This window comes from Nuphar pumila, chromosome 5, assembly GCF_984573655.1.
Source record: "Nuphar pumila chromosome 5, dmNupPumi1.hap1.1, whole genome shotgun sequence".
Lineage (NCBI taxonomy): Eukaryota > Viridiplantae > Streptophyta > Magnoliopsida > Nymphaeales > Nymphaeaceae > Nuphar > Nuphar pumila.
In genome coordinates, this window is record NC_143253.1 from 3168835 (window position 1) to 3194836 (window position 26002).

General features: G+C 37.4%; 1 protein-coding gene across 1 annotated transcript in view; it reads left to right on the forward strand.

Annotated features, from left to right (window-relative positions):
• Positions 1 to 26002, forward strand: part of LOC149836493 (rhomboid-like protein 20) — a 32132-nt gene that overhangs the window by 5101 nt on the left and 1029 nt on the right. The window contains exons 3-7 of the mRNA XM_090005379.1: positions 11637 to 11777; positions 15425 to 15491; positions 22990 to 23141; positions 23235 to 23336; positions 25358 to 25486. Coding sequence (XP_089861505.1) covers positions 11637 to 11777; positions 15425 to 15491; positions 22990 to 23141; positions 23235 to 23336; positions 25358 to 25486 — 591 coding nt within the window. The remainder of the gene's footprint in view (positions 1 to 11636; positions 11778 to 15424; positions 15492 to 22989; positions 23142 to 23234; positions 23337 to 25357; positions 25487 to 26002) is intronic.

The window sequence follows — 26002 nt, forward strand, 5'->3', positions numbered from 1 at the left end:
CAATAATGATCCTGCTGGTTGAGATTTATTATGAATCTCTTCAGCATTATACATGTCAATTTCACAGATTAGTTCCTTGTATTGTTAATAGGAATCCATGTAGTTGGGAAACAGCACTGTTTATGTTCCCCACAATGATGTTGTGCTGAGATTTATTATGAACTTGTTACTTTATTTGTTGCAACTGGCAAGTACATAGACTAGTTTCCTAGTAATGTTATTTGGAGTACAGTTAATAGATGGCATTGCAGTTAGCTTTTGCTTATGAGAATGTATCCTTTATTTTTGTTATGTTTTAGGATGGTAGATGATAATCTAGTATCATTTATATGTCTATGAAAGTTGAATCCAGAAACTTGTTTTTAAAAGCTTTATGCCATCCACCAAGACCTGTATATTGTGCGAGAAAGGAAGAGGAAGAGACGACAAGAGGGTGCAGCAAAAAATCCACGATTTTCATTAGTGGGTTCTAATCTCATTAATCAACATATAAGCAATACATTAGGGCATGAGAAATTACAACTTTACCCTTAATACAAAAGGCTAATGATATGACTATACAAATACAACATCGGACAATTTTACCCTTATACAAATACACAATATTTCTAACAGCCTCTCTCAAGCTCTACATGTCTTTTTTATCATGGACAACTTGCCTTTAGGAAACCAAAATCATGCCTTCGACATTCCTTTCGTGAATATATCAGCCACCTGATTTTTAGAACTGACAAACCTTGCTTCTGTCTCTTGATCTTCTATTTTCTCCCTTATAAAGTCTTGATCAATCTGAATATGTTTTTTCTTCCCATGATAAATGTGGTTGATGGATATTTTGATATTACTGTGGTGATCACAATATATTAGAGACTTTCCTATGCTCTGTTTTAAGGTGACAAGTTTATGCCTGGTTCGCGTCACTTCTGCCAAGGCTGTCATGGATCGATATTCAGCTTTGGTACTTGATCTTGCAACAATTCTTTGTTTCTTACTGCTCCAAGATATCAGGTTCTTACCAAGAAACACACAATATCCCAAAACAAACCTTCACATATCGGGATCACTGGTTCAGTCGACATTTGTAAACCAACGACAACCAATGGGTTATCACACTCTTTGATGTACCTCAACCCATCATTCATGGTACCCTTAACATATCTCAGAATACGCTTCACTGCCTCTAAGTGTCCTCTAGGATCATGCATATATTGGGACACTTGATTGACTGCATAAGAGATATCTGACCATGTAAAGGTTAAATATTGAAGTGCTCCCAATATACTTTTTTACTGTCTCGGATCTTTACATGGTCTTCCTTCATCCATTTTCAGTTTTGAGCCAATCGGTACAAGCGTGGACACAGGCTTGTAATCTCTGATACCACTTATTTGGAGCAGATCCATGGCATATTTTTGTTGTGATAAAAACATATATTCTTTGTTGTGGTCCACTTCCACCCCATTTAAATACCTTAACACACACAAGTCTTTCATTTGCAACCGCCTCTGTATGTAATTCTTCAAGAGATTTATATGATCAATAGATGTCCTGATGATGACAATATCATCCACATATATCAATAGTATGGTAATGATGTCTCCCAATGCAAGTGAATAACGAGTAGTCTACCTGACTTTGTTGAAAACTATATGCTTGAATTTCATTTGAAAATCTCTGAAACCAAGCCCTAGCGGCCTCTTTTAAACCATATAAGGACCTTTTCAATTTGCATAGGTGAGGATCACCTTCTATATAACCTGACGGCTGCTCCATGTAAACTTCCTCTTTCTGGTCTCCATGCAAAAACCACATTTTTTACATCTATTTAATACAATTCCCAATTATGTATCATGGCCAAGGACAGGATTAACCTTATAGTCCCCAATTTTATCACAGGACTAAGGGTCTCGTCATAATCTAATCCGTGCTCTTGGGTGTATCTTTTGACAATCAGACACGTCTTGTATCTCTCCACAGTACCATCGGCCCTGTATTTTATCTTATATACTTATTTGCATCCAACTACATTCTTATCTAGTGGCCTATCAAGGATTTCTCATGTTTGACAATAATGACAATAATGCAGTGCACTCATCTATTCGTTCATTGCTTCAATCCACCGATAATTCTTACTACTTTAGCATAGGAAATAGGCTCTTGTTCACATTGAATCTCATTGAAGAAGGCTTGATATTCCAAACTAAAGGTGTCATATGAAACCCACCTGTCAATCGAATGCTTTATTCTGGTTGACCTCCAAAGAAGAGATTCATGAGGTTGCAAAGAAGCAGTACTTACTTGATTCTGGGTCTGTTCAATACTTTCTTGGGTTTGTCCAGTTCCCTTTGTCCAATTGTCACTTGGCTGTTCATATGCATCGTTTCTTACAGGCTGACATTCATATGCATCGTCTCTTACAGGTTGGATTCTTCTTCTTTGATAAGTCTGGCCATAATACCTGTCTCTGCATTGTTCATTCCTGCTGACCAATTGCTGCTGCTGTGTAGCAGTATGCTCCTGAATATCACTGCTATTATTAGAATCTCCAGCATGTGGCTGAATGTAACCCTCTGCATCCAGATTTTCTATTGCTGGTGTTTCTACATAAACAGGTGCGTTGGCACTCAATGTTTCTTCACGGCTTTGCATGGATTGATCATGATCAATATTGCATTCTCCACTGGCACCCTGCAATGACAAATTTGACCAGGATTCAAAATCATCTGCACAAATATGAGAGTTGTCATCATGCACTCGTTTGCACTTTCAAATTTCAACAATATCAATTTTTTTTCATCGAATACTACATGTCTCGATCAAACTATGCATCTCTTCTTCGGATTCCAACACCTATAGCCTTTATACCCATCGGCATATCCAACAAATCTGCAGATTTGTGCCTTTGGGGGAAAGTTATTTCTCTGTGAATCATCTATGTGAACATAATACACAACCCCAAATTTTTAATTCATCGTACGATGGCTCTACACCATACAGTGTGCGATAGTGTGTTTTCTCCCCTAAGATTTTCGTTGGTAGCCCATTAATGATATGCACAGTGGTATGAAAAGCTTCTGTCCACAGTTTCAATTGTGTACCACTTATATGTAACATACTGAGCAGACTTTCTACAATGTGCTTGTGTTTTCGCTCAACAATTTCACTTTTCTGTAGAATATGCAGGCATGACCTCCTATGATTTTTACCGTGTTCATGCAGAAAATCCCTGAATGCATGGGAACTATACTCACCCCTACCATCACTTTGAAAGTTGACGATGTTCTGCCCAAATTGACTCTAAATAAAAGAATAGAGCTGACGAAACAGGCCAAAAACTTCTGACTTACATTTCATGAAAAATATCCAGGTATATCTGTTAAAATATACATATAAGTATATGTGTATATACTTTACTGTAAACCGAAATACCCATCAGGGGTATTTCGGTCCTTTTACTCCATAGGCGTCAGCCCACTTTATTTCTTTTTTACTTTTGTCTTTTGTATTTTATTTCTTCAGCCCACTTTATTATTATTTTTTTACTTTTGCCTTTTTGCACTTTAATTTTTTTGTCCTTTTCACCTTTGCTTTTGTATTTGTGTGATTGGGACAGCTCCATGTAGCTGTTGGAGCTGCCCCAACGGTCACAAATGTGACCGTTGAGTGCAGCCCCAACAGCCATATGGGGCTGCCCCCATGTGCCTCTCTTGTATTATAAATATGCCCTCTTAGGCATTGTAAAGTGGATCTCTCTTTTGAGTATCCCTATGCAATAACATTTGCTAGACCCTTGTGTGGGTGGTTTCTTTAGTTTCTTTGATTCAATCAAGTATTCTACTTGATTGAAAGTGAGTTCTTGCATGTGTATCGGATTCAATCTACTTCATTATGTGGTATCAAAGCTTTGGTGATTCAAAGGCATTTTTCTAAAAGAAAGATCGTGTTGATTTCAAGAGGAGGATCTTGGGCTTAGCGGATACAACAAAACAAGAATTATTGCATCGGAAAGCATGCCATTTCTCATATAAGTCTTGTGTCTCTTTCTTTCTCTCTTCTTCCCTTTCTCTTCACATTGTAAAGAAATGGAGAATGAAAGAGAAGTTATAATCTCTATTCTCGTACGCCTAAATGATACAAATTATGTGATGTGGACATTCATAGTAAAACACAAGATATGGAAAAAGGGATTATAGGGCCTGATGGATGGTACCGAAAAAGAGCCCAAGCTCATTCTTACAAAAATTGAGAATGGGAAGGAGGTTGCTCTTCAAGGTGAGGAAATAGGTAAAACCATTTTTTATTATGAGAAAAAATGGAAATAGTGGAGAATAGGTCATTCCAAAATAATTGGATGACTCATTAATAGTGTAGATATTCACAAATGTTCTAGCTTAACAAAATTTGATTTTGCTAGCGATGCTTGGAAATATCTTAAGGATATGTATAGTCTTAAAGATATTGCCCACATATGCAATGTCCAAAATAAAGTAAGAACCATCAAGGAGAGATGAATATTAAAGAATATTACAATGCTTTCTCTCTCCTATAGGATGAATTGACTCTTCTTGAACCAAAATGACATTGTCCTCAGGATGTAGAACTCCGTGAGAATCAAATTAAAATGGAGCATTTTTACCAATTTGTGAATGGGCTTAGGCTCGAATTTAAGAGAACTAAATCGGCTCTCCTTCGTAGAGGAGGTGTGTCATCCATAGTCAAAACTCTTGAAGAATTGACTATGGAAGAAAATAGATTGAAGAAGCCATCTACTTTAAAGGATGAAGAAACCGTACTTGCTATGTCCAAGCCCGATAATCATACTAGGACTTACAAGCCTTCTCACTTTGTGAATAATGAGAATGAGAGAAATCCCAACAACCATGAAAGAAGCGATAAAAGAGGAGATCATGAGTACAAAAAAGATGGCAAAATCATATACTATCATTGCTATGAACCTGGACACATCAAGCCTTTTTGTCCCAAAAGAAAGAAAGAAGATCACTGTGATGATAAGAGGGTTGCTTTGATGACAATAAATGATGTAGACGACTCCAAATGCATTAGCTCACTATCTTTAGCTCAATTAACGGAGGCGCGACAACCAATGTTCAAAAGTCAAGTTTCTTCCTTCTCGGGGGTGGTCGTATCCACAGGTGGTGACCCTAATAAGACTTCTTGGATCTTAGATTCTGGTGCCTCGTTTCATATGACAAATGAGTCGATATTATCCCAATGTCATTCTAACCCGAATAATTCTTATGTTTCAACTGTCGACGAAACATCTTTAAAAATCAAAAGTTTTGGAACTTTTCAAAAACAACCAAACTTCCAAATACCAAGTATTAGAGTTGTGCCAGAACTAAATTTAAACCTTTTATCAGTTTCATAAATTACAGATTATGGTTGCAAAGTTTTATTTTCTTCTAATGATTGTTTAATACAAGATCTCCAGTCCAGGAAGCCGATTGGGCAAGGTCATAAAAGAGGAGATCTCTACGTAATGGGCAATCTTGAGTTATCAAAACAATCTTTTTGTAATTTTGTGGAAAAGAAAGATATAAAAAATTGGCACAAAAGACTAGGACATCCTAGTGTGACCAAATTACATTTGTTTTCATTTCTTACTAGTTATGAAGAAAAGATATTGGTTTGTGAAGATTACATTCTTGGCAAAATGAAAGCTTTGCCCTTTGAACAAAGACATTTTATACAAAAAAATCCTTTTGAGTTTAGTACATTCGGATGTGTGGGGACCGACTCCTGTTATATTCAAAGGTGGGGTATCATACTATGTTGTGTTTGTAGATGACTATAGTAGACATTTTTGGATCTTTTTTCTTAAGCAAAAATCATAAGTATTTGAATGCTTTAAAATTTTTTATTTTTACGTAAAGACTCAATTCAAAACCAACTTTCGAATTTTTAGGTCTGATTCTGGGGGGAATTTGTATCAAAAGAATTCAAAATTTTTTTTGACCTAAATGAGATTATTCATAAAAAATCTTGCCTATACACTCCTCAACAAAATTGTCTTTCTGAAAGAAAGCATAAACATATTATTGAAACCACTATAACACTTCTTATATCAAGAAATGTTCTAAAAATGTTTTGGGTCGAAGCTGCTCTTACGACAATTTATTTAATAAATAGAATGCCTTCAAAAACTATTGAAAACCCATTGAAAAATTGTTTAAAATCTCCCTCGATTATAAAAGGTTGAGAGTCTTTGGATGTAAATGTTTTGTTCTTACCTATGGAAATGACAAACTTTCTCCAAAAACAATTTTTTGTGTCTTTTTAGGCTATGCTGAAAATCAAAAGGTATATAGATGCTATGACGTGAAAAGAAACAAGTTATATGTTTCACGAAATGTTACATTTCTGGAAAATGAAGACAGTTTTAGCAAAGAAAAAATCCAAGAGAACTATGATTATTCATTTTTTTTATCTTATCAATGATCATGATAGGTGTGAAAACCTTCGTAATGAGCATGAAAGTGAAAATGTAGACAATGGTCTTAATGATATTGACCCCCTTCATACTACCATACAAACCATGGTTGCCGGTTGAGGAAGCGGGAGCGGAAAGTGATACGGGAAGCAGGAGCGGGAAGCGAGGCACTTTCAAAATTTTAGGAAGCAGGAAGCGTGGGACCACTTAGGAGCGATTCGAAAATCGTCTCGGAAGCGACCTAGGAAGCAAACCGAAAGCGAACTAGGAAGCGAGGGGGAAGCGAAAAAAATAAAAATAAAAATATAAAATATAAAATATAAAAAATTGAAAAAATGGGGGAAGCGAGGGGGGAGCATGATGGGAAGCGTGCTTAAGGGAAGCACACTTCCCATTAAAGGGAAGCACACTTCCCATAAAAGGGAAGCACGCTTCGGAAGCGCGACGTTTCGGGCTTTCGAAGCGCGCTTCCCCTTTTACTTAGGCGCTTTCAGTAACTCTGATACAAACATACACTCGGCGGACCGAAGATCACCTACAAGGTGCTCTAGAAATATACTCACAAAATCAAGATACTGACTCTACTAGTATTAGAAAATCAATAAGAATTTCCAAGACCCCTAGTAGATTTGTATCATATGATTCCTTTGAACCAAGATACCGAGCATGTTTAATGACTATACATTCATATACTGAACCATCATCCTATTATGAAGCAAAAAATCATCAGGAATGGATTAAAGCGATGAATGGTGAATTAGAAGCTTTAGAAAAGGCAAAAACTTGGAAAATCTAAACATTACCCAAAGGATGAAAAACTATAGGATGTAGATGGGTTTACAAAATTAAAACTAAATGGGATGAGACATTGGAAAGATATAAAGCTTGATTAGTAGCTAAGGGGTATAGTCAAGAATATGGATTTGACTATGATGAGACCTTTGCCCCAGTTGCGCGAATGACGACTGTTAGAACTCTTATATTTATAGCATCAATTAAAAAATGACTTATTTTTTAAATGGATGTAAAAAATGTCTTTTGGAATGATAATTTAGATGAAGAGATCTACATGGATCTTCCACCAAGCACATTAAAAAACTCTTAAGTTACGAAAAGCCTTGTATGGATTAAAACAAGCTCCCAAAGCTTGGTATGATAGATTTAGTAATCTAATGATTCAACTTCATTTTAAATCTTGTTTTAAGTCTTCCAATGCAGGGATTGTTATACTGCTATTCTACGTGAATGATATGATAATCACAGGAGGTGATAAGCAGGGAGTAAATCATATCAAAGATATGCTTAAAGCCAACTTTGATATGGCATATCTTGGCTTTTTAAGATATTTTCTTGGTATTGAAGTGACTTACTCACATCGTGCTTATTTTTTGTCACGGACTAAGTATGCAATAGAGATTATTGAGAGATCATGACTCTCAAATGAGAAACGGGTTGATATTCCAGAGGTTATAAATGCAAAAATGAAGAAGGATGATGGAAAACTTTTGCAAGATCCAACCCCATACAGACAAATGATTGGAGTTTTGTCTTACCTTTCTATTACTCGTCCTGATATCTCATGTATTCATTCTGTCAGTCAATTTCAGCATGCTCTCACTATTACATATGAGTGTTGTAATAAGAATTATTAGATATATTAAGAATTCTATAAGTCATGGGTTGTTTTTGTCATTCTTTTCCTCGTTAGAAGTCATTGCGTACTCAGACTCTGACTGGGGAGGGGATGTGAATGATAGACGCTCAACAACTGGTTTGTGTGTTTTTGTAGGTGACTCTCTAATCTCATGGTGATGCAAGAAGCAACAGAAGGTGTCTCTTTCTTCAACCTAAGCTGAGTATCACGCCATAACAACGACCACGTCAGAGTTAGTATGACTTCGATAATTACTGGAGGACTTGGGAATTCACATCAAAGAACCCTCCAAATTATGTTGTGATAACAAGAGTGTTGTGTATATTGCAAGCAAGCGTACGTTCCATGAGAGAACAAAACACATCGAAATAGATTGCCACTATGTTCGTGAAGAATTTCTGCGAAAGACTATCACATTACCTTATGTTCCATCAGAATATCAACTAACGGATTTCTTCACCAAAGCGCTTTCATCACCCAGATTTTACTTCCTACTTAGCAAACTCTCGGTTGTTCCACCATGAGTTTGAGGGGGGTGTTAAAATATACATATACATATAAGTATATGTGTATATACTTTACTGAAAACCAAAATACCCATCAGGGGTATTTTGGTCTTTTTACTCCATAGGCGTTAGCCTACTTTATTTCTTTTTTACTTTTATCTTTTGCACTTTATTTCTTCAACCCACTTTATTATTTCTTTTTTTACTTTTGTCTTTTCGCACTTTATCTTTTTTGTCCTTTTCACATTTGCTTTTGTATTTGTGTGATTGGGACAACTCCATATAGCTGTTGGAGCTGCCCCAACGGTCACAAATGTGACCGTTGAGTGCAGCCCCAACAGCCATATGGGGCTGCCCCCATGTGCCTCTCTTGTATTATAAATATGCCCTCTTAGGCATTGTAAAGTGTATCTCTCTTTTGAGTATCCTTGTGCAATTACATTTGCTAGGCCCTTGTGTGGGTGGTTTCTTTAGTTTCTTTGATTCAATCAAGTATTCTACTTGATTGAAAGTGAGTTCTTGCATCTGTATCGGATTCAATCCACTTCATTTTCTACTATAATCATTTATAAATGTGACATAGTATCTACTAGACGAAAAAGAATTGGTCCCCAAACATCAGAATGCACAATTTCAAAAAGGGAAAAAAGCTCTTTTATTTAATTGTTGAAAGGGAAGTTGGTGACTCTTAACACACTTGACAACTTGGACACAATGACTTGTTCACCAACTTATTACAAAACACTTTAGATATGACTCCTTAATTTAATAATGACTTTGAAAATAAAACACTGCAATGGGTGAGGCGACGATGCTAAATATCAACATCTTCTAAACTGGGTTTGATCCCGGAAATCAACACTTCAGACCTTGAACTCGAACTTGAAATGGACGAACACGAACTAGGACTATTATGAGTGTTCTTAATGACATAGAGACTCTTGTGTCTTACTCTGTCAACGTAGGTTTTGCTCTTGTGAAGATCCTTCACATGCACAGAAGGAGAAAAGACAACATAAGAACCAATTTGATCACACAACTGAGATACAGAAATGAGGTTTTTGTTGATTCCAAGAACAAGAAAGGTATTCGGTAAAGACAAATTTCACATTACTTGAGCATGCCATATGTGAGTGATGGGGTGAGAAGTCCCATCTCCAGTGATAATTCAACCATGATTTCTAAAGGCTTTGTGATTGAAAATCATACCCGGATTGCCAGTCACATGATTGCTGGCCCTCGAATCTATGTACCATTCACCTTGGGAAGTGTGCTGGTCCAGTTTTAACCCTTGTAGAGTGGCTGCTAATACTTCATTGCTTTGCTGTCTATGCTGCCCTTGCTGCACACAACCCTCATGATTCTGAATGTATTTGGCATTGTAATTAATTTTCTTGGTACCGGCAGCAACACCATATGCCGGTAATCACAGCAACAATCAGTTGTGTGTCCTCTTTTCTTGCATAATTGGCATTGCACTACATTCCGCTGTTGATTATTATTGTGACCAGTTGCGTGGCATTCTGCACATTTTGTGAACGAGGAAGGATGCCTCTTCCACCAGCCCAATTATTCTGACCTCTTCCACAACCTCCTCTTCCTATCTGCCAATTTCTCCCAAGACCAGCATTAAAATTCGTGCTCAGCCCTTCTTGTGTGACATCTCGTTGGTCGTTTTTCACTATTTGCACATGGTTAGCTTCAAAATGCAGGAGAGTGGCGTGCAGTTCTTCATAAGATATTATTTTGTTGCTGAAACTGAAAAGAGTACTGAAGAGGGAGAACTGGCATGATATATTCCAGGCCTAGACCTGCAAGAATTTGACGAACATGTTCGTCATCGAGTATGGGTCTTCCAATCAGTGCTGACTCATCAGCAATCCTCTTCATCGTGTTCATGTATTTCATGATTGAAGAATCCCTCCTTTTTGTATTTAGAAACTCTTCCTTCAATTGCATGACCCTGGATTCCGAGGCTTGAGAGTATGATTGTCGAAACTTGCCCCATAGTTCTTTGGCTGATAATCCATCGTCGAGACCAATAAGGATTTTCTGTGAAGGTGTAGACAACAAATATTCAACTAAGATCTTATCCTGCCTCACCCAGCTATGATATGCCGCCTTGGTGACTGCCTTGACACCCTCTCCTCCTTTCATCTGTACAAGAAACTCGACGGTCATGGGATCAGAATTGTCTTGGTGCCCCCATCAAATCCAAGCTCTCAATGAAGGGAGTGATCTGACACTTCTAGATGAGGAAATTAGAAATTTTCAATTTCTCGGAGACAAGGTGAGAAAGAAAAGAAGAATTTATGGGTTAAGGAAATGACAGATTAGCAGCCATGAGAGAAAAACACTAATGTAATTGGATCAGAAAGGTGAAACAGAAAGACAAATCAGCAACTGGAACAAATGCCTTTTTTTTTTCACGACCTGTATGAAACAGATGAAAGTGATCTCAAATGATATCAGTGTAAATGGATATCAGTCAATCACCAAATAATATGTAGGCAATAAAACATATAGTTTCTTCAGATCCTAGACAAATAAGGATTGCAAAACTAGAAGTTATAGATTTAAAAGAAGAAACTGAAGCAAGGTTGCCAGACTAGGAAGCGGAAGCAGGAAACGATACCGGAAGTGGAAGCGAGAAGTGATGCATTTAAAAATATATAGGAAGAGGGAAGCGAGATATAAAAATAATAATATAAGAATTGAATGGGAATAGAAATGGAACACAAATAAAAATTAAAATAAAAGTGACTATTCTTAAATTTCATGATTTTTTAGTGTAAAAATTAAATTTTTAACAAAATCTAAAAATGATGACTGCCAATTTAGAGAAAGCACATGGAAGTCAGTGAGAAGCATGAGAGGAAACACAAAAAACATGAAAAGTAAAAATCATGATGATTTCTCTGTTTTTTTTAGTGGCACGTCTTTGATGTTTCCTTATGTTATGCATGCTGATGAAAAGGTAAAAAGCAAAATTATAAGGTTTTACCTGATGATTTCATTTGTGCAGGATGTTTTCAGGAAATTTCACCTTGGGAGTTTGATATCTTCTTCATTTGCTTTCTCATCTACTCCAGAATTGATGTTTGGCCTTTATCTGCTCTATTACTTCAGGGTATTTGAGAGGCAAATTGGCTCCAATAAATATTCTGTAAGCAGCAACTTGTGTACTTCTTTTGCATAGCAACTATTTTTTCTCATTAGAATGTTTAGGACCAGTCCATGGAGGTTCCTTTGCTTGAACAGATCATCATTAAGTCCAAAAGTTCTGTTTATAGCTCCCATTATTTTTTTTTTCACTTCCAAAAAAATTCAGTGAACATGAAAAGGGCTGGTTGATAAATGCCTATCCGGCACCATAACCTCTTGTCTTGCTTCAACCTTTTTTTAACTTTATTGTGTTTGTTCACATTCCTTTTTCTCAAAATTTTCATTCATTTGTCCCTTTTGTTTGGCCATTTGCAAAACTGCTGTTCAGTTGTTTCACATTTTCATGCATTTTTCATCTTCTCCATCATTTTTCAGCATGGATGTAATGCATTAATGTTACATACTGATCATTTGTTTCCTTAAGATGATTATTTTGATGATGACTATCCTTTGCAAGTATAGAAAAGGTTGTCCATGATATTAACTGGGAAAAAGAAGATTATGACCACCAGATTCTAGCTACTGAATGTGGATTCACATGATCTCAAAAGTTAATTATGCTTAGATGAAATAAAAACTGTGATATGTGACCTGTTAGCAATTCCTCATGTTGGCAGCAACAGTTTGGGCACTGGGAGAAGAAGATTATGGCAACCAGATTGATGATTTTTCACATGATAAGCATGCTTAAATGAAAGAAAGAATGTGATGTCTGACCTCTTAATGATTCCTCATCTTGATGACAATAGGTCGGCGTTCTTTTTGAAAATAGATTTGTATTTATGCAGGGATTAGAGCACATGCTCAAAAGAGAAGTAATATCCTGAAGCTTTTCGTGTTAGAATAATTTAACATACCAAGAAAAAATAAAAATTTCAGTTTTTATGTTTCCCTCGCGACTAGAGCTGCTGTTAGTTTGATATATTTCCTCACCATACTCAAAGTGCGGGACCTAAATTTGCAATAGTAGCACACTGCAAATGACCCTGGGGCTATGTCACATGGATACGGGGATACAGCTATTTTTATCAAGTTTCCAACATGACTAATGTATTAGGGGATATGAAATGAGAGACAACATGGAGTATCTGTGCCATGTAGCCCTGGGGAAAAGCCTAAGATTTGAAGGTACCATTATTGTTATTGAGAAGTTCGCTCAATGTCTTTATGTTTGTGTACTCTATAGACAGTCAAGAAGTACTCCATATCTGTGTGACATAGCCCTGGGGAAAAGCCTAAGATTTGAAGGTACTAGTATATATTATTGACAAGTTTGTTCAAAGTCTTTGTGTATGGTACTCTGTAGGCACTCAAAAAGTAAAGTATTGCATGTCCGTTTATAAATTCTTGCAGATTCTATGAATCATATGCTTATCTCTGGTTTGTATCTTTCTGCAGTTTTCTGCATTGGTCTTGTTGACGTGATACAACCAAAATAAAGAAACACTTACTTAGGTCCACTATGTGAATTCACCTAGTTGACGGGGTCTTTATTGCTGCCCCCATCACTACATGCAAAAGATGGACAAAACCTTGATCACTGTATTCTTCTGTTAGGGGATGCCGAGCTCTCTTAGTTATTATGGTTTGGAACCTTGGTGCTAATTCACATCCATTCCGCCACAATTGCTAACTGGATGGCAGTCATATCTCATAATGCACGTGGGTGTCCAAGTAACCAAGTAAAAACAGCTACTGTTAAAATATTTATGTACATAAAGAATATAATTATGTCTGTGATATGGGTATGCCCATCTACCCCAGGTACCAGTGTCGACACAGGGGTACAGGACCTGACTTAGATCCGATACCTAAACTCCTTTTTTTTCTTTTTAAAGTCTTAGCCTGATCGAAGGGTCCCCTACACCCCTCTCTCCCTCCCGATGGATGAAGAAGAGAGAGAGAGAGAGAGAGAGAGAGAGAGAGAGAGAGAGAGAGAGAGAGAGAGAGTTCCCCCTTCCATCCCCATGCCCCCTCTTTTAAGTTTTAACAGAGAAAAACAGAACAGTTTGAATTACCAAAGTACCCTATCTCTTTATTTCACTAAAAGATTGCTTAAATTACACAAGACCTATCTTTTCATTATATATATATATATATACACACAGAGAGACAGAGAGGAGAGTAGGTGCCTACCAAAGTTAGGAACCTACTGCGAGTGTACGGGGGGTTTTCGGAGTATTTTTCACAAATATGACCCTTCAGATGCGTTCAATATGGTTGATTTGCTAGAAAATAACACTTGAAATTTTCAGCTTGAATATTTATGAAAATTGTAGACTGTCTTTAAATCTTATAAAAACCTGCATACGTGTTGGAATCAGACGAACCAAGACTCCATGCTATAAAATCAAGCATGTACAGCACATCTGTATCAGATATAGGTATCGACAGTTTTCTGCATACCCAAGAAAGAAAATAAGAGAATAAGTTGTTGAGTAGAGGGGTTTTCCAAAACACGATTTCCCAATGTGGGAATACCGTGAGATCCTTGAATATATATATATATATATATATGAATCAGTTATAATATACAGCCAAATTACAAAACACCCCAAATCAGTTACATACAAGCATTATACAAGAAGGGGCAAACTAGGAGTAGAAAAGCATACATAAAGCAACAAACTTCCCCAGATCTGGATCCAACTCTGTTCTGGTTCTAGATCCAGAACCAGGGTCACGTCTCAATAATCTGTATGGTCGGATTTGAGAAAAACATGAAAAAATCCTTCGGAAGCCCAGTAGGCTGGCACTAGGCATGGATCGTTGTAGGCAGCTAACCCAAACCCTCTCTCTCTCTCTCTCTCTCTCTCTTTCTATATATATAGTCATACCTTCGTACCCTGTACCTATGTGACATAGACTTATATTCAATTTGTTGACCTTGTACTTCCCTGATCCTTCTATTCTGTTTCCAGCTACTGTGAAAAAAGCCTCTTGTCTATTGAGAGGAAAGAAGAAAGAAGCTAAATCTCTTTTCTAACTTCCTCTGTTTGGCATGCTTTTGGTATCTTGCCTTGTTGATTTCTCAAACATTTTCTTTTGAATTTTTTTTGTTAATTGTGTTAGCGACTTTGTTTTTCATAATTTTGAGTTGATTTATTTTTTTACTTTCTTTAAATATCTTAATTTTTCACACTTTTGCTTTTTGAGAATATGTATGATCAATTACTTTAACTTATAGTCATTTTTTCTTTAATTACTGTTTGTTTTCTTTTTTCATTTATTTATTTTTTAATGTAGTCTCTGGTGGTGTTTGAAACTAGTAGTTCCCTAGGCTGTCACATGGATAAGTCTAAAAGGATACTGGATACATTACTTTCATGCAATTTTCCATAATGAGCAGTATATACAAGGGCACAACACAGAAGTACACTGGAGAATCTGTGACAGTCCCTAGGAGACTTGGCAAATATGACCATTCATCACCTATGCTTGCATATTGCTTCTTGTAACATAGTTGGAATTACATGCTAGGGATGTTAGATGCAATCATCTACTGGAATATCAGGCACAAATCTAGCACTTCATTTTTTAAAACACATAGGAAAACATGAATGGATTATTCTTGCATGACATTTTTATTATTCCTCATTTTGTTGCTCCAGGTAACTTCTTATCTACTAACCTGGTTTAGTTATGCAGGTTTTCATCTTATTCTCTTTGATAGTCACGACCTTCTTTGAGATTATTGCCCTTGGACTGCTTAAAGGTATATCTTTTCTCTACCGTTGGGTATGTTTCTATTTAATATAAATTATATGTAACAGAGTTTATCCTTTTTCCGTACTGTACACATCTTTCTATATTGTTTCGAGAGGAATGCACATAAGAACCACTGATACCTCTGACAAGCTTGTGTCATAGAGTAACCTATGGAAAGCCTGGAGTAATCTTGCATTATTGTATTTTTTTTATAACAAAATAACATTGTTGTTGCCATTTATGGATTTTGTTTTCTAGTGCCCATATACTTGTTGATTATCAGTTGTGTTCAGCTTCACTGATGTTTTCAGATAGGTCATCAGATCATTTGTTAATTAGAGAAATAAATAATCTAATATGCCATTCCCATATTGTAACTAAAAGAGATCAGAGAAAATGACACAAGGAGAAGAATCACACGCACCAATGAACAATATTTAACGTGGTTCGGTGAGATCCACCTGATAGAATTTCATCTGCACCTGCATTAAGAGAGAAAACAAAGAAAGAAAGGGAGAGAGAGAGAGACGAGAAGAGAAAACCAAAAGGGGCCTCTGCAGCTGTCACGATTTCTGTATCTAAGAAATCGTGACCTAATGCATTGTATAAAGGCACTTAAGTGTACATGGGTCGGGTCAGGTCTAATATAATATTCGAACCCAACCCAGAAAAAAGAAATACATTTAAATTTTACACTAATACATAAAATGGAATGAACTCGGGTCTGGTATAGGATCCAGACCCGAAACACTATACACCTTTTTCACCCCCCCTCAAGTTGATCATGGTTAATGATCCTTTGTTAATCCTTTCGTAAATAGGTCCACAACTTGTTGTTCAGTATTGACGAACTCAGGCTCAATCTCTTTTTCTTCAACTTTCTGTCTCACAAAGTGTTGGTCAATCTCAATGTGTTTAGCACGACTGTGATGTACTGGATTAAATGACATGTTAATAGCACTTTGGTTGTCACATAGCAAGGTAGTGTGGGAGATCTTTTCTCCTACTTCAATCAGTAGATGTCTGATCCATGTGACTTTGGCAGTAACAACAACCATAGATCTATATTCAGCCTCAGTACTTGATCTAGCGATAACTTTTTGTTTTCTACTGCTCAAAGAGACTAAATTTCTTCCAATGAAGACACAATATCCTGATGTAGATCTTCGTTCATCAGGATCCCCAACCCAGTCTGCATCATAATATACAGGGAGTCCATGCTCATCTTTGCCATATGACTGTGGTGAGTATGTCAATCCATCCCCAATAGTCCCTTTCAGATATCTAAGGATCCTCTTGACAGCTTCCATATGTTCGGTACGTGGCGCATGCATAAATTGAGATACTTGATTGACTGAATAAATAATATCTGGTCTAGTGAAGGTCAGATACTGTAACATTCTTATTATGCTTCGATACTTGGTGGGATCATCACACAAATCTCCATCATGGGCACTAAGTTTTTGATGCAGCACATTCGGAGTTCCCAGAGGTTTGCAGTCTTTCATACCTGCCTTGCGGAGAACATCTACGGTGTACTTGTGCTGTATGAGTGTCAAGCCATGAGTTTGATTATCAACTTCTACACCAAGAAAATAGCGTAGAGTTCCAAGATCTTTCATTTTGAACCTCTGACATAGTAAGTCTTTCACTTCTTGGATGTGAACCACAGAGTTTCCTGTGATAACAATATCATCAACATAAATTAATAACAGAGTGGTCACAGTCTGGCTTCTAAAAAAGAACAATGAGTGGTCCAGCATGGAACGCGAAAATCCATGTTTCTAAATCTCTAGTGAGAAGCTATCAAACCAAGAGCGAGATGCTTGTTTCAGACCATAGATAGCTCTCTTTAACCTGCACACATGGGTTTTACAATTTTGTTCTTGATATCCAGGGGGTTGCTCCATATACACTTCCTCCTTCAAGTCCCCATGCAAGAAGGCATTCTTTACATCAAGCTGACTCAACTTCCACCCATGTTCAACAGCCAGAGAGATAATAATCTGAATTGTTCCCATTCTTACAACTGGACTAAAAGTCTCATCATAGTCTTGCCCTGCTTCTTGAGTGAATCCTTTTGCTACGAGCCTTGCCTTGTATCGCTCAATAGTTCCATCTGACTTGTACTTTATCTTGTAGACCCATTTACATCCAACAACATTTTTGTCAGGCGGTCTGGGAACGACTTCCCAAGTTCCACATTCATGCAAAGCTTGCATTTCATCATTCATGGCTTCTACCCACTTGGTAGAAGTGGCTGCCTGGTAGTACATAGTGGGCTCATCTTCTTTATTGAGAGCAGTTAAAAATAGGTGAAGATCCAAGGAGAAGTTGTTATAGCTGACCCACCTGTCAATGGGATGTCGTATGCGGCTTGATTTTCTGATCTCAGGAGTGTGAGAAGGGGTCGGATTGTTGACTGAAGCATGATCTGAATGGCTTGATGTCATCGGTCTCTGTCTGGAATAGACAATGCCTTTGTATCTGCCAGATATTTTTTCTGAATTCTGTGACCTCGACGTCTCAGTGTTTTCAGACATCTCTTCTTCTTGCTGCACGCAATCTGGTGAACATGCTTCGCTGGAGCTAGCAAAAAGTTCTGAACTCAACCAAGGATAGTAAACTTCAGTTGGTATATTGGTTGCATCAGCTTTGTCATCGAAATTTTGCTCATCAAAGACAACATTTCTTGAGATTCTGATATGTTTGTTGGTGGGATCATAGCACCTATATCCTTTGTAGTCATCTGCGTATCCCACAAACCTACACTTCTGGGCCTTGTCTTGAAACTTGTTTCTCAGGGACCGATCAACATGCACATAGCAAACACATCCAAAAACATGCAGATCATGATAACTAGGATGAGCTCCAAAGAGACAGTGATAAGGAGACTTGTTTTCTAGAATGCCATTGGCAATCTATTTATCACATGCACGGCAGAATGAAAGGCTTCTCTCCATAGGTTGGTGGGAAGATTGCTGTCATGAAGCATACTCATGGCACTTTCAACGATATGTCTATGTTTTCGGTCAACAATCCCATTTTGTTGAGGAGTGTGAGGGCAGGACACTCTTCTTCCTATTCTGTTATCTTGAAGAAAAGAAATAAAATCATGGGATGAAAATTCCCCACCTCCATCACATTGGAAAAACTGAATGGACTCAGAAAATTGGTTTTTGACCAAGGAAAAGAAATTTTGAAACAAAGAGAAGACTTCTGACTTATTTTTTATGAAATATATCCAAATGTATCAAGAATAGCTATCAACAAAGATTAGATAATATCTGCTTCCAGACCCAGAGACAATTGGGGCGGGTCCCCACACATCAGAACAAATGATCTCAAAAGGTTTTGAAACCCTCTTATTAATTGAATGGAAAGGCAATACATGACTCTTGCACAAAAGGCAACTGGAACATTTATGACTACTCTCGTCCCCTTTAAGACTTTCTTTTGGAATGAGATTATTAGAAACAAGTTTCTCAATAAAATGACTCCCACAATGTCCTAACCTACTATGCCATTAGGATGGCTTATTGCATTCAGAGATACTAAAAACACTAGCAGAAGAGGAGGAACATGACTCTGATGAAGGCTTCGAAATCAGGTGAGAAGGGCGAACATCACGACATGGAGCTTCTTCAAAGACATACATGTTGCCTCGTCTCTTTCCTTCAGCGAATGTTTCCCTCGTGCGTAGGTTCTTGACCTGCACAGAGAATGGAGTGAATTCAACTGAAGCATTATTATCATCAATAAATTTAGAGACGGAGACAATATTTTTCTTAATGTCAGGGGCATGAAGAACGTCAGAAAGAGTAAGAGTGAAATATGACATGGGGATGACAGTCTTTCCAACATGGGAAACAGGATGGTGGGATCCATCTCCAGTGACTATCTTACTTTTTCCAAAATAAGGAATAGGATTAGAAATTTTACCTGCATCGCCTGTCACATGAGTCGTTGCCCCGGAATCGACAAACCAAGTGCCTTCATCATCCTGCTTCAATTTTAACTCTGACAAGGCAGATATCAACAAATCTTTAATCTCTCCACTGTCTCTGGTATTTGTGAACTTTCTCTTGATTTCTATCTGTGGACTCTTTCCTTTATTCTCTGGATTATGCCAACAATTCGCCTTGATATGTCCCTTTTTGTTACAAAGGAAGCAAGTAGGGATGAATCTTGTTCCCTGCGCATGAGTAAACGTGTTTGGAGTGGGAAGCAAATCATGCCCTCCGTGTCCACTTCGCCCTTGTCCTCCTCGTCCTCTACCATAGGTCACTCCTGTAGCAAAAACTTCTTGAGAATTTGAATGATTATGAGTTTCTTCAGAGAATCCCTTCAGAGTCATTTCATATTGGATCAATTTGGCTCGTAGCTCATCAAAGGTAGGAAGAACAGGGAGACACAATAGTGAAGTGACTATCATGTTGTAGTCAGATCCCAATCCTCTCAGGGTTTGTTGCACCATGTCACTATCACTAACGGCACACCCTAGAACTGCAAGTTGATCTGTGATGGTCTTCATCTTGTTTAAATATTCCATGATGGTCATAGAATCTTTCCTTAACAACTGAAATTCTCTTTTTAAAAAAACTACTCTTGCTTGAGAAACCTGCGAATACGTCTGAACCAGTCGTTCCCAGAGTTGTAGAGCTGTACAATTGTCAAGAATGGCAAGAAGGATCTCTTGAGACAAGGTGGATGTGATGTATGCAACAACTGACTGGTCTTTTCTTTCCGAATTGAGGAATTCAACATTTTTGACATACACGATTGAACTCGCCCCTTTGTCATCTTTTTCTTCTCTCGGGCTAAATTGTGGTGGAACTGAAGTGGTTCCATCCAGGTGACCTAAGAGGCCTTGACTCCTTATGAAAGGAATAATCTGCCTCTTCCAGATCAAGAAATTTGAGGTATTCAACTTCTCAGAAACAAGTTGGTGTAGAAAACTTGAAGAAAGATTTGATTGAGGGTGGTAGGGATCCATAGAGAATAAGAATCAACAGACAAAAAGTTCAACCTTCTCCCAACACTCTTTTTTTTTTTTGCTGTCAGAGAATCCTAGACTGTTAAAATCAGAAAATGAAGAAACTTGGGCCTTTCTGTGCACCAAAAGGGGCTTGCGCGAAAAGATAATCACACGTTAAGAAACCCCTCCTTTGATTGTTTCAGCAAAGGGAAATCAAGAATGATAATGTGCAGCAGAGCACAGGGAAGCACTTTAACATCCGAATATGCAGAGAGATTTTGGAAAAGACAGAATGAAAAGGGAATCAAACGATTAATAGAAACAAATTTAATATCTCACGTGAATCAGTTCACGAATTCACGTGAAGAGATGTTAACCCACGATCTGGGAGAAGACCGATGCTTCACGTGAACCAGTTCACGTGAAATGCAGTCAATCCACGATCTGGATTCACGTGAATAGAGTGTCCATGAATCACAGATTCACAAAAATGTAACTCACGTGAGGTGTGAGTACACAGGAAGATTCAGAAAGGGGGAAAGAAAAGAGATGAAGGAGAAAGAGGAACAAAAAGAAAATGAGAAGCGAAAAACCTCAAATTTTTTCTATCGTTGTCACGAGCCAGAGTTTCTTTTTGCCTCTAGAAGGATCTACGCTCTGATACCATGCTAGAATTTCATCTGCACCTGCATTAAGAGAGAAAACAGAGAAAGAGAGGGAGAGAGAGAGAGACGAGAAGAGAAAACCGAAAGGGGCCTCTGCAGCTGTCACGATTCTGTATCTCAGAAATTGTGACCTAATGCATTGTATAAAGGCACTTAAGTGTACATGGGTCGGGTCGGGTCTAATATAATATCCGAACCCAACCCAGAAAAAAATACATTTAAATTTTACACATACATAAAATGGAATGAACTCGGGTCTGGTATAGGATCCAGACCCGAAACACTATACACCTTTTTCACCACCTACGTCTATGAAAAAACGTCACACTCTATGTCCAAGGTGTGTAGAGGTGGCCTTTATTTATATTAGTGTACAAGGCATGGGGGACATCCCCTACTATAAAAGGGATAAGCCTCAACAAGTGGTTGTTTACACAGGATTGAACTTGTACAAATCATGGACTCTTTGAGATCTATTCCTTGAGGAAAAGTCTTATATCAGTCCCTCTTAGGGTGTATCACCTTCACAAGACAGTCCATATTCTGGTGACTCTTCTTCTCTTGATCAACACCTGGATCATGTTGAACTTGATCTTGGTCTTGGTCTTGGATTGGATCTTGATTCATATCTTTAACATCCCCCCCTCAAACTCAACAGGCTAGAGAAAACATTGAATTTGGACCGAAGAATAGGGAGATGATATCCAGGAAGTGGCTTGGTAAGAATATCATCAACCTGATCATGAGAGGGAATATGGCGTACTACAAGTTGCTTTTGATGTATTTGATCACGAGCAAAATGCACATCAATTTTCACATGTTTACTACGTTGACGTAAAAGAGGATGCACAGCCATATAGGTGGAATTAACATTATCACACCATAGAACCAGAATATGTTGTAGTACGATGCCAAGCTCCCAAAGAAGAAATTGGATTCAAATGAGCTCAACAACAACATTACATTAGCAACAACCTTATATTTTGCCTGTGTACTGGATCGAGCATAGGTTTATTGCTTTTTGGAACTCCATGACAGTAAGTTAGGGCCAAGATAAACTGCATAACCTCCAGTAGACTTGCGATCGCTAGGACAGCCCACCCAATCAGCATCAGAATAAGCAGAGAGAGAGAGAGGCAAATAAGAAGCCCAAACTTCTGAGTTTGCTTAACATAAATGCACAATATTTATTAACGTGATTCGGTGAGATCCACCTGCGTCCACGAAGAAACCTCTCACACTCTTTGTCTAAGGTGTGTAGAGGTGGCCTTTATTTATATATTAGTGTACAAGGTATGGGGGACATCCCCTACTATGAAAGGATAAGCCTCAACCAGAAGTTGTTTACACAGGATTGGACTTATACAAATCAGGGACTCTTTGAGATCTATTCATTGAAGAGGAGTCTTGTAACAGTCCTTCTTAGGGTGCATCACCTTCACGAGAGTCCATATTCTGCTGACTCTTCTTCTCTTGATCAACACCTGGATCACGTTGAACTTGATCTTGGTCTTGAACGGTTCTTGGATTGGATCTTGATTCATATCTTTAACAGTAACATTATCAGGGCAGGTCCTTATTACATCTTTAAACATGCCATTCCTGTATTGTGCTTGGTAGATGGTTGTTTTTTATTTTTTTATGTGATTAGACTGTTGTTTTTAAGTAAAAATAAAGCATAATTATATTAAAAAAAAAGAAGCATGAAATAATGTGAATGTCATGTAGGTGTTAGTTAGAAAACTTGGGTCAGTTTTGGCTTTTAGAAACACGAAGTACTAAAACTTAGGTTGTTTTGCCAAACCATCAGGTTTGGAAATTCTGACCTTTTATTGATGCTTAATCTTTCTATTGTTCTGCAGATCCAAATTTTGGTGCAGTAGCATCTGGACCCTATGGTCTGGTATTCTCTTCCTTTGTACCCTTTTACTCAGACATTCCTGTTTCGACACGGTTCCGCATATTTGGGCTTCCCTTTTCAGACAAATCATTTATTTATCTAGCAGGCATTCAGGTAAGGTGGAATCAATGTGGTTTGGCAATTTAAATTTTCACATAGGTGACCTTTTACTTTATGGTAAGCTGATGCACTCTTGGGTTTTTGCAGCTCATACTATCTTCATGGAAAAGATCCCTTTTGCCTGGAATTTGTGGCATTCTTGCTGGTTTACTATATCGCCTAAATTTTTTCTATATCTGCAGGATAAAGGTCATTAATTCTGATCCTCATCAAGTTGTTGCAATATTTACATGTGCTTCATGAGACTTCTTATGTCTTCTAATCAAATTTGCAGAGTGAGGATTTCATCAAACTTGCCATTGTTACTAACATTGATTTGCTCCTCTAGTGTCTCTTAGTGTTGTTATTTGCTTTGGATCTCTTCAAATAAAAATCTTTTGATATAGTTTTGTGTGAGTGGAGCATTCACCCACACGCAACCAGAAATACAGAGGCAGTATATATTTGTAATGAAAATGCAAAAAGAGTACAAGTTGGTGCCTCTTATGGGCATACAAGAACACAAGAACATACACAATTAGGACCACTTATGGATCAATACAAGAGCACAACCACACAAGCCACTTAGGAGCTAAAACACAAGTAAAAAATATAGGAATATTATTAAGAGAATGTTTGTGAACACGCTAAACATACAAGAGGGGTTACACCCCCTATTTATACACAAAAGGAAGCAAAGAAGAGCCATTGAGAAGTGCTCCCAACAACTAGAAATATAGCTGTTGGGAGCACTTCCCAACAGCTCTATTCCAAGGGTTATTAGGACTATAATGCCCTTGAAGAAAAGAATAAAATACATTAAAAAGGAAAACCCTAAAGTGCTCTAGGAACACCACTAATTATATAATGTGTAATGACCAAAATACCCCTAATGGGTTTCACTTTTATATATATATATATATATATATATATATATATATATATATATACTTTAACAATATTTTCTGTTGTTCTACACAGTTTTTCTTAAGCTAATTCCATTAACATGCTTTGATTTTTTGAGATGTCATAATAATTAGATGGTCTCATCTTGGTCCTGTTACTTTGCTGGATTGAGTTCTAATCTCCTACTGTTAAACAATGTTGACAACTGTTTCAAACTGTTGTGTTGCTTGTAATACAGAATTTATAAGATGTGGTATGTGGCATCAAATTCATTGTACTAAAGTTGTTGAAATTGGAAAGTCTTAACTTTGCATGTTGTTGCGGTCTTATTGAAACAAAATTTATCTGCGATCTGTGAGCGACTTACCAAATGATGATTTAACTTTTGCTAATCAGAATCCGTTGCAACTGAATTTTGTTGGTACCAGCTTGAATGAACATAGGTATCATTTCATTATATGATTACCTCACCACTGCCCTCATTTTTAGAAAGGGTTTTGGATAACCTCCCTCTCTTGCATAGCCTTGTGTATATATTCTTCGGGTATTTTAACCACTTTCTCTCTACTAAATGTTTTACAAGGCCAGAAGCAGAAGCCTTTTTTGGCATTACCTTAAATCATATTAATTAAGGATAAACAAATAAAAGATAAGAACACTGAAAATTCTTAATGAGCTTATTAGGAACTTGCAATATCCTATTTCAGTTATGTGGTGGTCATGACAAAATAGAAAAAAAAATCAAAGTGTCAAAGTTTTCAAGGGAAAGAAAATAAAAGGTATTCAGGTAATCCAGGTACATTTCATGCCTGTGATGGGACTATAGGTCAGTGATCTCCCATCTCCAGGTCACTGGGTGTATGCAACCATGATCAAGCTTAAACCAGGAAAACCAAGAATCCCTCCATTGGGCATGTGAAACAACAAAATTCTTCTCAGTGATTGGCTCAACTGACTTGAGCGATTCAACTTGTCTCAACTTAGGTTCTAGTCACGAGTGCAATCCTCTGATAAAGCTGAAGGAATGTAGTTGAAGTTCAGTGGGACTGAGCAAGCCATAACCATAAGCCATCTATTTTAAATTGGCTTTGTAGACAGTTTGTGCCTGAGTTGCCTCTGTTTTCAGCTTAGGCCATGCTTTCAAATTTATGATCAAGAAATATTTAAGTAATGTAGAATGTTTAAAATTGTACATTGTAATGTAGTCTTTTGAATGATAAGAGTTTGTAGTTCTCATTTTCTGTTATAGAAGAAGTTGTGATACATGCTGGAATCTTCTTCATGTTATATCCTGATATTTGATGTTTTACAATTTTATTTTGCAGTTCCCTAATGCTGTGACATCATTGTTTTCACGCTTATCATGGTCCTCCAACACAGGAGGGTCATCATCTACAGTTTCCCGTGGGAGTATTTCAGGAAATGCTACTCCTAATGTGGGTCATCGTGTGGAGGCAAGTCCCTTGCAAAATTGATTTGCTTGATTTATTCATTAATGCTTGCTGTATGAGAGAAAGGAGAGAGAATGTGTGTGTGTGTGTGTCTATATATATATATATATAATGGCTAAATTTATAACAAGCTATAGACCATTGCTAATTTACTATTCAAATCATAATGAATTATGTATTGTGTTCATTAGCTATCAGTCTATCATTTATAAGCTCTAAGGTGACGAAATCGACTGATCTGGCAACAACATTCTCGCAAGGATGTTTTTCAAGTCCGTCAATTTTTAATGAGGTCACCCCTCCCAACTCCACCCTGGTATCTGTCTCCCCTCCCAAAGTCACGATACCAAGTGACAGAAATAATGGGGATTCCATGAATCCTCCGTTACTGCTCCCAACAACGACTCCCAAACAGAGCATAAATCTTTTAGATGGAGTGTGTCTGGCTTATTTTGATGAATGTTGGATAGCTGCTGATCAGTGTAAAGTATTTGTCATTCCTTTCAGCATGGTTAAACT